Raw genomic sequence first — 16,427 nt, forward strand, 5'->3', positions numbered from 1 at the left:
CCGACCTCCTCCTTCCCGTCAAGGATTCTAGCCCGAGCGCGTTTTAAAAGCCCCCCGTCTCCGTCGTAGCGCCAGCTCCATCCCGGCCTCCTACACCTGTCCGTCCATCATCGCGCGTCTTTGCCCCGGCCCGTTCCCTGCGCTTCTCTGCTTGGCTCCCGAGTAATCGACGCGTCCTCCGATCCCAACTCTTCTGCACCCCTCTTCCCCTTCCCCTTCCCTTCCCCTTCCCCGACGCTCCATGGACAGGGAAGGCGCCGAGCTCTGAAGACCGAGACGATGGCCAAGTTCCCCGCCAGGGGCGACGGCGCCTTTGCGCAAAGCCAGCCCTTGGAGGACTGCTATGGCGAGCTGCTCTCCAGAGGTTTGCTTCGCGTTTCCCCCTCCGGAGAGCCGCTGCCCGAGGCCGATTCGCTGCACGGCAGACTGCAACGCCCGGACCGGGAGCCGGGGTTCCGCGCGGGGATCAAGGCAGGTGAGGGGCGACTTCCGAACAAGCTCGGAAATGGGCGGAGAGGCCGCTGGGGCGCCTTGTGCCCTCAACCTGTTGCTGTATATGCCGCCCTCGGTTTGAGGAAACCTCCTTCACCTGACTAGAGCTAGAGGCGCCTGTGTTCAGCTGTGTCTCCTGGGTTGGAATAGGCTTCTGCTTGGGCGCTTTCCCTCTTTCCCGTCTCTTATCCCAGTTGCTTGCACCTACAGTGTAATTGGGGTAGGAGAGCATCCTGCTTGCTCTGGGGAATTTCCATCTACTTTGGGCCTTTCTCCATTGCTGAACCGAAGTGCTCTCCTTCACCCATCTTCACGGGGGCAGAAAATCCTGTGGGGTAACAAAAATGTGTCCATCTGGAGTGCCCCTGGACAGTATTGGAATAAACAGTGACACTTGTACAATTAAAGTGACTTAAGCCTGCCTCGCTCACTGGCTGAAGGGAGAGAGGAAGCTAGCATCATAGGGACAAGGCAGAAAAAGGATCTTTCCATGGCATGTTTCTGCTGTGTCTAGATGCAAGCTGGGAAAGGCTTTTTGGATTATCAGTCAACTCCTGAGAGAGGAAACCAATGCCAGGTTCAGCCCTGGGCAGCCCTGGGGGGCCTCCAGCATAAACACTTAAGTATGGATGCCTTTCCCTCCTGCTTATTTATTGGAAAGGAATTCACTTGGAAACAATTTCAGCCAAGAGAGATACAAGGGATACAAGATACTATAAGGCCTTAGTGTTTTATGTATTTGCATTATATCAATGCGTGAGATGAAGAGGGACTGGATAAATATCCTAAAAAAAAAAAAAAAATCTGTTGGAGGACCACAGATTTCAACATGCAAATGTCATTATTCTATACTCAGTGAATATATGTTTCTGGAACGTTTGAAGCAAAAGTACGCTGGCCTTCAGTTACTCAGAATTCTTGATTCTCATACAGAATTAGCTATGTGGATTTGCCTCTGATACTCTGGTCCTAAGAAGCAGGATCGCTGAATTCAGAGGGACTTACTTCCAAGTGTGTGTGTATGTGTGTGTGTGTATAGGATTAAAGCCCCACTAGGGAATTATGGCATCCTATAGCCCTATCCAGACATCGGTGTGATATACTGCTAGTGTCGAGCTTTATCATGTCCCAGCAATGTCTGGATGACTCTGTCAGTTGTCATAAATCACAAGTGTGGAAATAGCCTGTCTCTTTGACTTTGCAGGAGCCTATTGTATTTATCTACCTGTTGATTTATCTACCTGCAGACATATGATACAATGTTTTCTGGTGCTGGAGTCTGTAATTTTCCAAGTGACACAGAATTCTTCATTCATCTAGATATCTAAAGGCTCAAAGCCAGCAAGCAACAATTACTGGATTTGGGTCTTGTTGGTGTGGAATTCTGTTGATGAGGGGGCAGCATAACATTTTACAGTGGGTTCATATAGCCAAAATGCCGGTGTTTCTTGAAGGAACTTTCTCTGCTTGTGCATCTCATTCTCCTGGCTCTCCTTCTCATCTCCCTATCTCCAACAATATATTGGCAAAAGAATCCTGTATTGAATCAGTTTTACTCAGTAAAATATTTTTATTAGTGCAATATCAATAGCACTTCTTTCCTGATTGTACATTTTTATGTTTGGATGAGAAAAACAGACTTAAAAAATAGCCCCAAATTATCAGACATATGGAGTCTGCAAACTATGAGATTATCATTGTACAGTAGGAGAATTTTTAAAAAAAGTATTTGACATAGATTCCTATCTCCCTCATTTCTATTTGCATCATCAGAGAAATTTCCAAATAAATTAAACATTTTCAGAGATAAATCTAGCAGCCATTGTAACAAATACATCACCCAATACTCAACAATTCATTTGAATGTATTCAATGTAATATATTCTACAAATTTGATATAGATAGATAGATAGATAGATAATGATAAATAACTAAGAAATAAATAAATAAATTCTCTTTTTAAATCCTTTGCACTCAGAAATTCATTTCAGCAGTGAACCCATTTCTTCAGAAGATGAGGATGGAGAGACTCAAGAAAACAAGATAAAATCTCTCAGCAAATATTTACCTCCAAAGAAAACAATCACTCAGATTATGAAGGACAAAAAGAAGCAGACACAACTCACTTTGCAATGGTAGGCTTAACAACCAACCAAGCTTTAAGATAGCTTTTTCTGTATTGTCATGGGAAGAGGGAAACCTCACCCTCTGGTAGAAGTTACAATGATCTCAAAATGAGGTTGCATGCAAATGACAGAAAACGTCATTTGCCTCCACCCGCTGGGGCTGCTTAAGGAGGAAAGTCAACTGCCAATATTCTAGACACAAATGAGTGAAATCTCTATAAATGCAACATTTATAAAAAGTATCTAAGAAAATATGTTGTTAGTATTGTACTACATCCACCTAATGTAAGTACATACCTGATTCTGTAAATATTTAGCTACTAATTTGCTTAACTGGATTATGTATTTTATGGAAAGAGGTTGTAAATGCATTGATTTACCAGAGCTTTTCTGTTCTGTTTGGTTTAAACTTCAGAAACAAAAATAACTGGAAAAGGCAAAAAGCGCAAAATGCCCCAAGAGTGGTCCAAAAAGATACAAGTAATGTTTTGTCTGTGATTGCCCAATGGTCTTTAATAAAATCCTAGGCAATTTCAATACTATATTGTAGTCCCTCCATTTTTAACACTGCACCTTGGCTGAGTTCAAAAAAGGCTAAGCAGAATCAGATCTAGTTGGTTGGCACTTAGATGGAAGGCTGTCACAAAACCCCAGAGCTGTGGACTAGATTGGGAAATTGGAAAAATATTCCAGAAGGCAATGATAAACCTCTTTCATACTGGTGCTGGGGAAAGTACATGGTGGTGGCCATAGAGTCATCAAGATTGCTTTTTTTTTTTTTCCTACCAATGTACACTTGTGATTAAGGCAGGAGATTGGAATAGAAGATATCCAGGTTCAAGCCATCACTCAATCCTGAAGGTCACTTGGTTACTCCAGGCCTGTCCCATCACTGTTGTCATGATGGGAAGGAAATGAAGGGAGTTCCCAGTTTACTGAGCCTTGAGCTTACAGAGGAAAGGCAGGATATAAATGTAACATGATAACAATAGTAATTTCTGATAATGTTGAAGTACTTAACTAGGGTATATATTTAGGAAAGATGGTTCTTACAACCATTCTGTGGATGTTGAGGTAGTAGATAGTATAGATCATAATAAACTAAATCTAAGCCAACCTCAGACCAACTCTCATCTTTCTGTCTGCCTCCTTCTAGTTGCCAGCCCTTTGCAGGAATTAGCAATTAGGGTACCAACTCATAAATTCTTAGCATTTATCAAAGCCATTTGGAAAAACTAGTTGCCAGCCACAGCTGAATGCTAAGGTGGTTATGCTAGTGCTAATATATCTGTTTAGCTATAAGATTGCAGCCTTAATTGATCTTGAGCTCATGTTTATATCTTTAGTAAAGAAACCAATAAAAAACTATGCAGAGTAACTACTTATGTTCAACAAAAAATTGCTTTTCTAGATTTACTGAAATTCTAGTCTAGATTTTTCTCCAGGTTTTAACTCTGAACATGATACTCAGCCCAATGCAACGACCTGTGGATTTATTATATCATCTTCCTGCACATAGTTACCTATATGTCTCCCATTCTGGGTACGGCAAGTAACAATTTCAAAGAAGCATTTGTTTATGTGTGTGTAATATTACCAAACCCCAATCAAACTAAAGGATGACTTTTTTTCACACAATATGACCAGCTTTTCCTAATCTCAATTCATTATATAAATTAGGAAGTCAATGTCTCCATTTCCAATGAGACCTATAAAGAAATTCTTAGGACTACATCCTTAGATGCTGGAGCATAAAAAGGTGCTTAGGGGGAAAAAATTGAAATATTTTATACTTTGAAGACAAAAAGTTCTCTCACGCCTTACAAGCCTGGTAGTCACAGTGAAAAGATATGGCAAAATTATGGGAACCGTTTTTAAAATTGTTGGCATGTTTTTCACCTGCAGGTTAGAAGAAAATTATATTGTCTGTGAAGGAGTTTGTTTGCCCCGATGCATCCTTTATACGCACTATCTGGACTTCTGCAGGAAGGAGAAACTTGAGCCTGCTTGTGCTGCAACATTTGGGAAGGTAAATGATACATGTGATCCACTTGATTTATTTCACCTTGTATTAGAAGACAATTTCCACTGTGTTCCCCAGACTCATAGGGTAATCAGAGTCTCTGACTTCTTCTGCAAAAACAGGGCTGAGAAAACTTGCAGCTGCTACATCTCAAGAGTATTTTAAATCCTGCTGCCTGTGGGATATACGCAGCTCTTTTGGCTTCCTAACAAGGAAGCGAGAGGGAACAGTAGTCAAGGCAAGATGCTTGCAGATCGCCTTAAGGAGTATAGGATATAGGAAAGAGAATGCTGGGCTTGGCGAAGTTGAAAGGAATGTAACTTTGGTGAGAAAAGGGTGCAGACTGTAGATATTTTCTCCCTCCCACCGAAACATCTACTCTACTTAAATGCTGAAATCATTTAATCAAAGGGAGAGGTGGCCTTTCCAAATTAAATCCAAATTACTAGGAACCGGTGAAACTAAATACCAAGACAGCTTCAGAGATCAGCCTTTTTCAAACATCCACAATCGCTTCCAATTGCCTTAAAAAGCCAAAACACATTAGTTTAATGAAATTTGGGGGTTCACATCTCCCTACGATATTAAATGACTCAGTACCAAGAGGACACGGTTAACTATAAACATAAAAAACCCCACTCTTCTAGCTTTGGACATAGCAGGATTATCTTTTTCTATTAGCTGCCTGTCTCCGTATTTGCTTTACTGTTGATTGCTGGGCTATGATATCTGTTGAGACAGAGACTATTGTTTCGTGCTCAAATGCTCACTGTGCAAGTAAATTTCAAGCCAGGCTTTATATCAGATTAGATAAACCAAGGGGGTAAGGTGGGGGCTTGATCGCTATCACGTTTCAATTTAATGTCAGAGTTGCTTCTCTCAATCAACCCTTCAACTGGTTTGCCAAGTGAACAGCCTTACCCACAGCTTTTGGGAAACAGTTACTAATTGGGCGCAATTGTCTTATTGATGTTTCTGGGGTAGTTTCATCAATGATACTAAAAGGGCTGCAAGCCTCACATATGTCATTTGGGCAAAGTTATTTGACCCCCGTTCTTCATGTCATAGAAAAAAATGAGACTATTTTTAAGATCAAAAGATGAATTTTTAAGTGTGGAGATTTTGCATTTGAATGGCATACAGTGAGAAATGCTAATTCAGGCAAGCAATATAAAAAGAAATCCCTGAAATCTCACTGAGAATCTCTGTGATAACAATTTCACATGTTTCATCTAGACCAGTGTTTCTCAACCTGGGTAACTTTAAGATGTGTGGACTTCAACTCCCAGAATTCCCCAGCCAGCAGAATTCCCCAGCCAGAATTCTGGGAATTGAAGTCCACACATCTTAAAGTTACCCAGGTTGAGAAACACTGTTCTAGACTGATAGTCATTCCTTTCCCAGTCTTATTCATTTCCACCCCCATCAAACTTTATTCTAAGATTCTTTGGGGGAAGCTAAAGAGCTGGTACATGAAGCCTGTAGTGTAGATGTGTTCTCTTATTACATTTTTCATCATTTGAATTCTGCTCCAGGTGCCTGGTCACTATTTTTCACCTCTACAATGGCACTGTAGAATGAAAGAAGTATGAATCACATAGCTACCTCTGTCTGTCTGTCTGTCTGTCTGTCTGTCTGTCCATCCAACCCACCCAGAAAAGCATATCTACAGGGATATTGCTTGGATTCTGATATTAAGCAAGTTTCTAAGAAACACAATAAATTCGTGTTCATTCATTCCATCTTTTACCTCTTTCCAAGACCCTGGTCTTCCCAGAGCAGTTTACGAAAAGATAGTTCAATATGAATAATTTTTAATAAAGCCAAATAAAATAAAATTGAATTTTAAAATAATGTTGTGGGGAAGAAAAAATTCTCTTAAAAAGAAGGTAATTTCAGAGAAGGTAATTTCTTTGTAATACTGTATACCTTTGATAAGCTTTGGTGGTATCATATCCTACATTATAGAGTTATTTAAAAAGAGGACTAGTTTTTCCCCATCCTCTGAATGCAGTTCTTGTACAACTAAGACAACATCCCTCATACAAAAGAGGGAGGTATCTGTAAGCTTAGGAGAACTGTAAAAACAAAACCCTTTGGGGAAAAACTCTGAAGTTGGAAAAAATCCTGTGAGGATGCTCAGTACGCCCAGAATGTTGATTGTTAGGGACAGAAAACAAAATAAAACAAAAATGGAGGAAATGGAGTAGCATCTCCTTGGAATAGTATAGCTGGTTGGGTGTCTGGTACCTTTGACTGGAGCATGATATTTTGTTGCAGTTCCCACTTTCTAATGCTCATGCTGATTTGTCACTGATCATTAAAATGAATCTCGCATAATTAATTACTCATGCATAGACTTACATATAGCTAAATAAATAAATAGGCAAAGGAACAATAGTTTTTAGATGGTATATGCATCGGATATGGAGACTCAGCCTTACTAGAGTCTCTTCTAACAGAATGTTCCCTGCTTAGAATGCACCATTGGTAGATATAATAACATTAAGAAAACATCATCAATAGTTTTATATCCACAATTCAGATAAAACAAGAATTTTCCACTGGTCTTTTTAGTTCTCCTACAATAATGCAAGAGGCATGCCATATTAATAAATTACCTTGGTCCTAAATATTAGGAATGTTGTGATTTGTGTTGATGGGCCAATTAGAACAGATGTTCTAAGAGAAAAAAAATAAAATCTTTTTGAATTTACCAGTTTCAAGTATTCACTATTTGACTTTCTCTTTAGACAATTCGCCAGAAATTTCCTCTCCTCACCACTAGACGGCTGGGCACAAGAGGCCATTCAAAGTAAGTTCTGTTCCACATCTTGTTCTTAGGAGCCACACTTTTTAAATTCATGCCTATTTAGCTAAAGCCATGCGATCTTGGTACAGACAGGTGGCATTCCAATGGGTTATTAGCTGAAGCACAGTTTTTAGAGTAACATATCCCAACCTGGTGGTGTCCACATTTTTATGAATTTCAATTCCCACAAAGAAGCAATGGGTGGAAGTTCGTCAGAGGGAGATCCAACCTGAAAATAAGGAGGAATTTCCTGACAGTGAGAACTATTAAGCAGTGGAACAGCTTACCTCCCAGAGTTGTGGGTGCTCCATTGCTGGAGGTTTTCAAGAAAAGGTTGGACAACCATTTGTCCAAGATGGTATGAAAACTCCTGCCTTGGGCAGGGGGTTGGACTAGAAGACCTCCAAGGTCCCTTCCAACTCTATGATTCTGTGATTCTATGATTCTATGAATTCTCCAGGAGGCATAAACCTCATGCTGACTAGGGGATTATAGAAGTTGAAAGTCTACATATCTGAAGGAAAACCAGATTTGTGAAAGGCTCCTCTAAAGGGTATAGCAAGGTATACCAAGTTCCATGCTTCTTGTCAAGTTGTATTGACTTTGCTTGCTGGAAACCATAATTTCCCAATTCCCACATGCTCCAGACCCTTATAATCCCTGAAAACTCTTTATAGAGAGTTGAGACTTCCAGAAATATGTGAGATGCAATGGAAGGGATTGTGAGGTGATAGAAATATCACTCAGAATGTGATAGTTCCATACAGAAGCTCTCATATGTTTACTTTTTTTTCTTTCTTTTTTTTTTTGGTGCCTTTGAGTCAATGTTGACTTCTAGTGACTACCTGGACAAGTCCCTGCAGTTTTCTTGGCAAGATTTCAGAAGTGGTTTGTCATTGCCTTCTTCCTAGGGCTGGGAGAAAGTGACTGGCCCAAAGTCACCCAGTTTGCTTTAATTATGGAAAATCCTGGTGTGAACTTCCTGGCCATGAAGTTGTTTGAATTAAATGGATGTGGAAAAAAGTTCATTCCCCAGCAAATGGGTAGTGAGAAAATGATAAAAAAATGTTTCTGGGATAATTTATGAACACTTTTTTGGAAGGCGAGAACATGTAATTTTCACCCTGGCTCTTACCTCCATATCATGCTCTATCATCAGTCATGTCTTCATTGAATATTGGTGATTGCTATTGCAATAAGGCAACATTATCATTTAAGAAAATGAGGCCAGCATCTTAGATACTGAATGAGTGCAAGAATCTCACATTCACAATAGTACGATTAAGCAAAACAGTGTGCGTACACTTTAGGTGATAGGGATTGGAGCCAGACAATACCTGCGGAACAGGAGGTGCTCATTTCCTACCTACAACAGAGGCCTTATAATGATAGAGGAATTTATTGCATTGGTAGTGTGTTTAATGATTACTAACTTGGAGGAACTCTCTTTTGAGTGGAAGGAAGAAGATGTGAGACTTGAGTTAAAAACAGAATGAATGCCTGGAATGTCCAGTATCTTCGTGCTTGGAGAAGATAGGGCACTTCCCGAATTTTTCATTTGTACTCTCTAGCTGGCCATCTTTTCTGCACCAGGGAGGGCCAATTAAAAAAAAAAATTAACTTATAATTGTCACAAATTATTGTCAGGTGTTTTCTGGAGTTTCAGGCAGAATTCCTTCATAGAGACATCAGGGGATGTTCAGTAGAGTGTGGCATGGCTATTACCAGATCCATTGCCTTTAGCTGCTAGTTCTTACTATCAAACAAGCAGACAAAATGAGGTGTGAGGACAAAATAAAGGGACTTGGGCAAGAAGATGGTGAAGAAGAAGATAAAGAGTTTGAGAAAATAAAGAGCAAGGCTACTAGATCTGTAATGCAAAAGGCTGGACCAACACTAGATGACAGCAAATAATGTTTCCATCAAGAGTACAATTAAATGAAGCTGAAATGTTGGAAATCCAAGGAAGGGGAGTCACCAGAGATCATACACAATGATAATGCCAATCCTGAGAAAGTTGAGTGCATATAAACCCAGGGGAAATTAATGAGAGGAATAAATTAGGCCTGCTTAAATTAAGTTGTAGAGTTTTGTGGTATCTAACATGCTCTGAGTGAGAGCCAAGTTCAGCAGTGCTGGAGGGTCTTCCTTTGAAGGTAGTATGTGTATGGGTCAGGGAATACACCCTTGGGGACCGTGAGCTCCAGTTACAATTTAATTTTGGGGGCAGACTTTGATCACTGCTAAATCTTAACTTCCTTCCACCATTTCTGAAAGGCATTATCTTATTTATTAAAAGTGATTTAGTGGGTTAATAAAACTGATATGGCAGCTGGCCTTGCGATAACGCGTTATTGCAAGTCCCTGAGCAGCTTAATCATATCATTGCCTTATCAGCTATCATTTGTGTTGGCATATGCTCTGGTCAGGTTTGCTTGCAGCACAGGGACATATGTTCCTGCACATGGAGAAAGGAGGGTGAGAAAAATCAGCTTGGCTTCTTTCTTCCTGGAAGCTTTAATGAGAAGGCTAAAAATTAGCATCACTGCTCTTATTTCTTTCCAAACGAATACAAATTAAACAGATCCAGCCTACCTTTTTCTACCTGTAACTGGGTCGCCTTTTCCCACCTCATCTTAAATCTGTTGCTGTATGCACGTGTGTACGTCTGCGTGTCTTCTGTGTGATACATGACATCTCTCTGTAGAATGCTATTGATACTAAGTGCATCTTAAGAAAAAATATCTAAAACTCAAATATATAAGAGTGGTGGGTAAAGACCTCCACCCCATTTGTTGGAGCTTTGAGCAGAGTTGTTTCTTCTTGCCCCTAAGAAATGAAATAATTTGGATGTTTTTTGAGTCAGTTTAATATGATTCTGATTCTGTGACATTTTCCCACCACGCAGGGAGCAGGAAAGAAGGAGATTTTGTCTTTCTCTGTGATGCTCTGCAATATGTAGAGACAAAGGACCCTATAGCGCATGCCAGAGGCACAGGGAGCAAAGAGATGAATTACTTCCCCCCCCCCTCGTTCTGTGCTCCGGTGCTATTCTCTATGTACTACCTGACAAGTCCCTATAAGTATAGGAGTAAAGACAGTGGGTTTTTCCACACTCCAGCCTTAAATCCATTTCCATTTCTCATCTCCTCCTTCCATTTTTGCCTTAGTGATAGCCAGGTGCTCTCTCCAGACTATGGTTAACCCAGCTCCTGACGGATGGGTTCTCGTGCTTCTTTTTCCTTCCCACCCATGCCAGGAAAGCAGGCACCAATGGCGTTCCTTTCTGTGGCCTGTTGAGGACAGGTGAAAAAATGGTGAATGGTGGAATGGTGAATTTACCATTCTTCTAGTCCCTTGAGCTAGAAGGGGGAAATTAGTACTGTAGAAATCTTGTCAATTTCACTCAGTTGAAAACAAACATTTCACCGTTCCTCTGCTGATCCAGGAAAAAAATGACCCAAGGAAAATTTTGAAATGTGCAAAGCACATCTCTTCTTTGAGACAAGCTTTACAAAATCCTCATGGAAGCAGGATTTTTTGTTATGCTGTCACATACTCAACCTCCTGAAAGTCCATCAGGGGTTAACACTCTCTGTTTTCAAATATAAGGTGAAAACCTAATTTAATTTCTACTGTCTTTGGTGGTAGATGCAAGTATAATTTTGATGCTTTTAAACTTCTGGTCAAATGTTTTTAGTTTATATATGGTATGGTTTTAATAATTGTTATTAGCTGCTTTGAGTACTAGGTAAGTTGGGATAGAAATATTTTAATTAAACAAATGTAATGGTTCAGAGGTCTGTTTAGTAAGAGAGGTTCAGGTGAACAATATATCCAAGATAGATAAATTTTAGGTCTGCAGGAATTATTACTTTTTTCTTTTTCTTGGCACCCACCCAAAGATTTTGCAAAACATATATTTTTGATTACGGAATACTGAGCTGAAATATTTGAGTACCAGAACTGAACTGAGTTCCCAGTCCTTTTTCCCAAACTCTACTTTTGGTTATATTTCCACCCCCATTTTCTCCCTAGCTGTCTTCTTTCAAGATATAGATATAGATATAGATATAGATATAGATATAGATATAGATATAGATATAGATATAGATAGATATGCTTTCCAGTCAATTTTGACTCCTGGCAACTGCCTGGACAGGTCCCTGCAGTTTTCTTGGCAACATTTCAGAAGTGGTTTGCCCTTGCCTTCTTCCTAGGGCTGAGAGAAAGTGACTGACCCAAGGTCACCCAGCCAGATTTTGTTGATTGTTTTGTTTGGGTTTGTCTTCAGTGACCATTGTAGGCTTTTACCTTTTGTTAATTTTTTTCCCTATTGTTTCTTACATGTTGTTAGCAATATGTTAGTGTCATATTTGTGAGATGGGTAACCATATAACTAGAGTGATTGAATGAATGAATGAATGAATGAATGAATGAATGAATGAATGAATGAATGAAATTCTGAATTAATATAATCATTAATGTAAACGTAATTTTATTAAGTGACATAAATGGGTGATTGGGAACAAAATGAAAGAATACAGAAAAAGTGATTGGGCCATTTGGAGACCTAAGAATGAATGAGTATGGTGATTACCTGGTGAGTATCTGCCTAGATAAAGGTCTGTTTTGAACATGTACTGTAAGCATAAATCTATTCATGTGCAGTCTAAAAGTATCATTGATTTGATTTTTTTATGAAGAAAGGCTGAGAGAATGAGTGAAGATTACAAGGATAATGAGAGGTTCTGAATGTGGAACAGAACTTTTTTTTTAGTAATGTTAAACAGTGGATTTGGGGAAAAATAAATCTAAAAGAAAGGGAAAGAAATGAAAAAAAACTAAAGTGAAAATAGAGCAACTATTGGAAGAGAAAGTAGAAGTCCTGTATGAAGAAAGATTAGAAGATAGCTTAATCTCCAAGTAGAATGAATGGAAAATGGACAGAAGTAACAGTGGGGAAAAAATATGTTATGGAGTCTCATAAAAGCATGTGGAGTACTGGAAAGTGAATTGAAAGAGGTTATGTGTGAGAAAAAATGTACATAAGAAAATGGTTGCTGGAAAATATGAAATTGAAAGATACTGAATAATGTCTATAGAAAGGAAAACTGTTTGCAAAGAATGGAGTTAAGAAAAAACATTTAACATTAAATGGGAGGAGAATATGCGGGGTGATTTTGATGGAAACTAACAAGCAGCCAGCAGAGTGAATGGAATTAAAAAATAAAAGTGATAAAATTATTTGGAGTGAAAATGAAGTGAGGGAACACTGGAAGGTATACTTTAGAGATTTGTATGGGCATTATGGAGATATGCTAAAGAGTAGAATTGAAACAAATGCTATAAATGTTAATATCCAAGAAAAAATGATGAAGTACATCATCACATGAATGCTGTGAAAGCACTGAAAAATGATAAGGCTGAAAGGAAAGAGGTGAACCTGGAGGAATGTTAAAATATGGATGTGGTTTGGGAAGTGCACTGCAGCTTTAGGCTAGGCAAGCTATATGCAGATTAGATTTTTGCTCTTCATCAAGAAATATATGAATGTGAGAAACTTTATTTTATCTGTGTTAATTTAGAAAAAGCATATACTTATGTGAACAGGACTCAATTATGGAATGAGTTGCATAAATATGAAGCTGAAGATTGGCAGTTAAATGTGATAAGAGTGGTATATGATGGAAGTAAAACAAGCCTGACAATAAATGGAATGGTTAAGGAGTATAATAAGGATATTTGATGTTGCCCCTAGTTGTTTAATGTATTTATGAATGAATGTATAAGAAATACGTATGGTGAAATTAGAAAGGTGTTGGTTGGGGATATAAATATGCATACTTTTTATGCATGTAACTGGCTGGGAACATAAATAATCTGCAGTGAACGTTAGGTAGATTGTATAATGGAATGAAGAGTATGGATCTGCAAATTAATGTACCAAAACCAAAGTAGTTGTGTTTGAAAGGGAAAACAGAGTGAACGATTTCAAGTTATATACAAATAGATAAAATACAGCACTTAGATAAATTTGTGTTCCATGTTACAATGTTTGCTAAAGATGGGGAAATGTTAGTATGTGGTCAGTGTAAGGAATTAATGTTTGTTGAAAGTAGCAAAATAGTTATGTATAAAAGCATGCCATGCTGTTATATAGACATGAGAGTTGGCATGTTAGGAAAAATAAAAATAAATAGTGGACGAAGGGTACTTAAGGTGTGTGTGTGGTAAAACAAGATGAAATAGAATCAAGAATGAATGGTAGTCAATGAATTCAAAAGTGAGTGACCAGTAAGAAAGAAGACCATTGAAAGGTTTGGTAATATAAAAAGTAAAGCACTGTATATATGAAGGAAAAATGAATGAGTTGAACAAAGCAGAAGCCTGAGAAATTTCCAGTTGGGTTGAGTCAATGAGATCCTTAAAAAGAACAAATGAGAAGTTTAAAGAACAAATGCAAGAAATGGTGTACGGATGGAGTAGAAGCAAGGATGGTTTGCAAGGATAGAAAGGCACAGAGAGGTATAGTGAATGGTATTGATATAACCCAAATGTCATTATATTTCTCTTTTTCCCTTCTGCCTTTTCTGTCTTTTGTTTTTTTGCTTGCTACTTCACATTTTTTCTGCATTTTACATAACATCACTTACCCTAAAAAGGATTAGCAGGAAGGATATGTATATGGTAGAACAGGGAAACAAGTATTCTGCTACTTGCAGTGCTTCAGTTTGATCCATAAAGAGACAGTAAAGATCAGCACTTTTGATTCAAATGCTCATTTCAAAACTCTTCTTGACTTCAGATGTCCATGTTATGCCTTTAATAGTTGTACAAAATGAGGAATTCAGCAGATGAGCTTGAAATTCATTCTTCTGCGCTGCTGCAAAAGATGGAGAAGTTTTTCTTTGTTGACCTCAGATCACTTCTTGGGGCGTCTACTGAAATACCCTGCCCCAATCTGATAGCCTGCAGATGAGTTGGATTCCCAACCAGGAGTCCGGCACATTTGGAGAGTGCCAAACTGGGGAAGGCTATATGGAAACAAGAAGAAGAAGATAAAACAGATAACTTTGTTGTAATGTTATGCAAATCCATCTCTGGCTCCGTCTTTAGTTCTAGAATCAAAGGGTAGGAAGATGGTGCAATTCCAAAAGTTGGAAGGGAGCCTTAACCATTTCAACCAAGTTATCAAAAACTGTTTTTAAAATCTGTTCCATATAGAGACACAATGACCTGGAATTCTTCTTAAATTAGAATAAAAATGTGGATTCTTAAGAGTTTTGAGTAACCAGCCCTTTTTGGTTTTCATATATCTCTCCCAGTGAGATGGGATGGCTCCAACTTTAACTTCAAAAATGATATTTGGAATGGAAAAATTCCTTCTGTTATGCTTCCATTGCCTATTACTGCATCCATCTTTCTCTCAACCCAGCTCATGTTCCCCCCATATTTGGTGTCTACACTGAATGTCTTGGAAGGGATACTCCACCCTTCCCATAACATTAATCCTCCCCTACAAATACTTCCAGGCTGTTTTTCGGTCTGTCTGCCATCTCTCCCTGAAAGGAATTGGCAGGTTCTGTCTACAGTGACCCTTCTACAGCCTTGTATCACTATTAGAAATTGAACTTAACTGGCCTGAGAGATAATGAATCTGCAGGATATGTTGTCAGGGAAGAATCAATAGACCCAAAAAGGATAAGCCCCTTAACAACTCATATGTGTGTCTGTTTAATAAATAAGAATTTAGATGTATAAGTTTCATGAGAGAATATTATTATTGCTCTGTCATGCTTTGTGTGTGCACACATGTGTATGTAGGAATAGTTTTAAAGGCACAGAATAAGGGGTGGAGAATAATTAAATATATACATCACGTGAACCTCCAGTTCTGTCTGGAGTAACATTTATTATCTGAAACTGGTAAGAAATATGCCTCTGGTCATCCTGCAAAGATAAGCTGCTGCTTTCTAGACTTCAGCAAATGTGTGCATGGTTTGCTAGCAGAAGGCCCAGAGTAAGCTTGAGGGAGTCTCCAGTTAAGCTCACTGGAGGTTTATGGAGAGGATGGACTGTCATCTGTCACATATTTATTTATTTTATTTTATTATTTATTTAAACAATTTATATGGCCACCCAACTCACTCACGGTGACTCCAGGCGGCTTGCAAAAATAAAAACCCCAATACAAAATCCACTCCATCCCCCCCCCACCCCACCCCGATGCTAGGCTAAGTGACTTTCAAATTCCTTTCCAGTTCTGATTCTGTGATTCCATTTTACAATTACCAGGTTTGCGCCCCCCAGAAAGTAGAAGTTGCATTTCTGATTCTTAAAAAAGGAAAACAGTGAAGGCAATTGTAGGAGTTAACAATCTGATATACAGGTAGTGCCCAGTTTAAGAACAAATTTCGTTCCCAAGGTCTGTCCTTAAGTCAAATCTGTTTGCCAGAACAGTATTATACAATATTATTGTATTATTGTATAATACTGTATAAGTAATATTGTGTAATTAACTTGAACCATTGTGTATTTAACTCAAATTTTGCTACAGTAAGCTCCATTTTTAATGATGGGTCATCCATAAACTGGGTGTTCTTAATCCAGGGACTACCTGTATAAATAAATACATGGCAAATGCTGTGAAAAACCCCTGCCTCAGGTTAAATGGAACAGTTTCATATAAACTGTGAAGTCCTTGGTGCTCTCTGAGCTTGGTTGTTTGCTTGCAGACGTTTCATTACCTGACTAGCATTCTCTTCTACTGAAGTTTCATGAAAGTTCAGAAAAATGAAGCAACCTCACCCTCATTGCCACTGGATATAGCAGATGGATGTCTGGCTCTTCCTTCCCCTTGATAATGTCTAATTGAGCTTAGCTGTACTTTAACACTAAGATGTTCATTAGCTGGAATGCAGAAATGTCAAGAGGGTAATGGACAGAATAGAGATCGTAGGGGGTGCATGGG

At 38.9% G+C, this 16,427-nt stretch overlaps 1 protein-coding gene across 1 annotated transcript in view; it reads left to right on the forward strand.

Moving 5' to 3' along the window:
* Positions 1 to 279: 279 nt before the first annotated feature.
* RFX6 (regulatory factor X6) overlaps positions 280 to 16,427 on the forward strand; it is a 45,429-nt gene continuing 29,281 nt past the window's right edge. The window contains exons 1-4 of the mRNA XM_025171601.2: positions 280 to 475; positions 2,471 to 2,627; positions 4,524 to 4,647; positions 7,395 to 7,456. Coding sequence (XP_025027369.1) covers positions 280 to 475; positions 2,471 to 2,627; positions 4,524 to 4,647; positions 7,395 to 7,456 — 539 coding nt within the window. The remainder of the gene's footprint in view (positions 476 to 2,470; positions 2,628 to 4,523; positions 4,648 to 7,394; positions 7,457 to 16,427) is intronic.

The sequence above is a fragment of the Python bivittatus genome, unplaced genomic scaffold, assembly GCF_059951505.1.
Source record: "Python bivittatus isolate LINGU-HERP-01145 unplaced genomic scaffold, Pbiv_v1 ctg000020_np1212, whole genome shotgun sequence".
NCBI lineage: Eukaryota > Metazoa > Chordata > Lepidosauria > Squamata > Pythonidae > Python > Python bivittatus.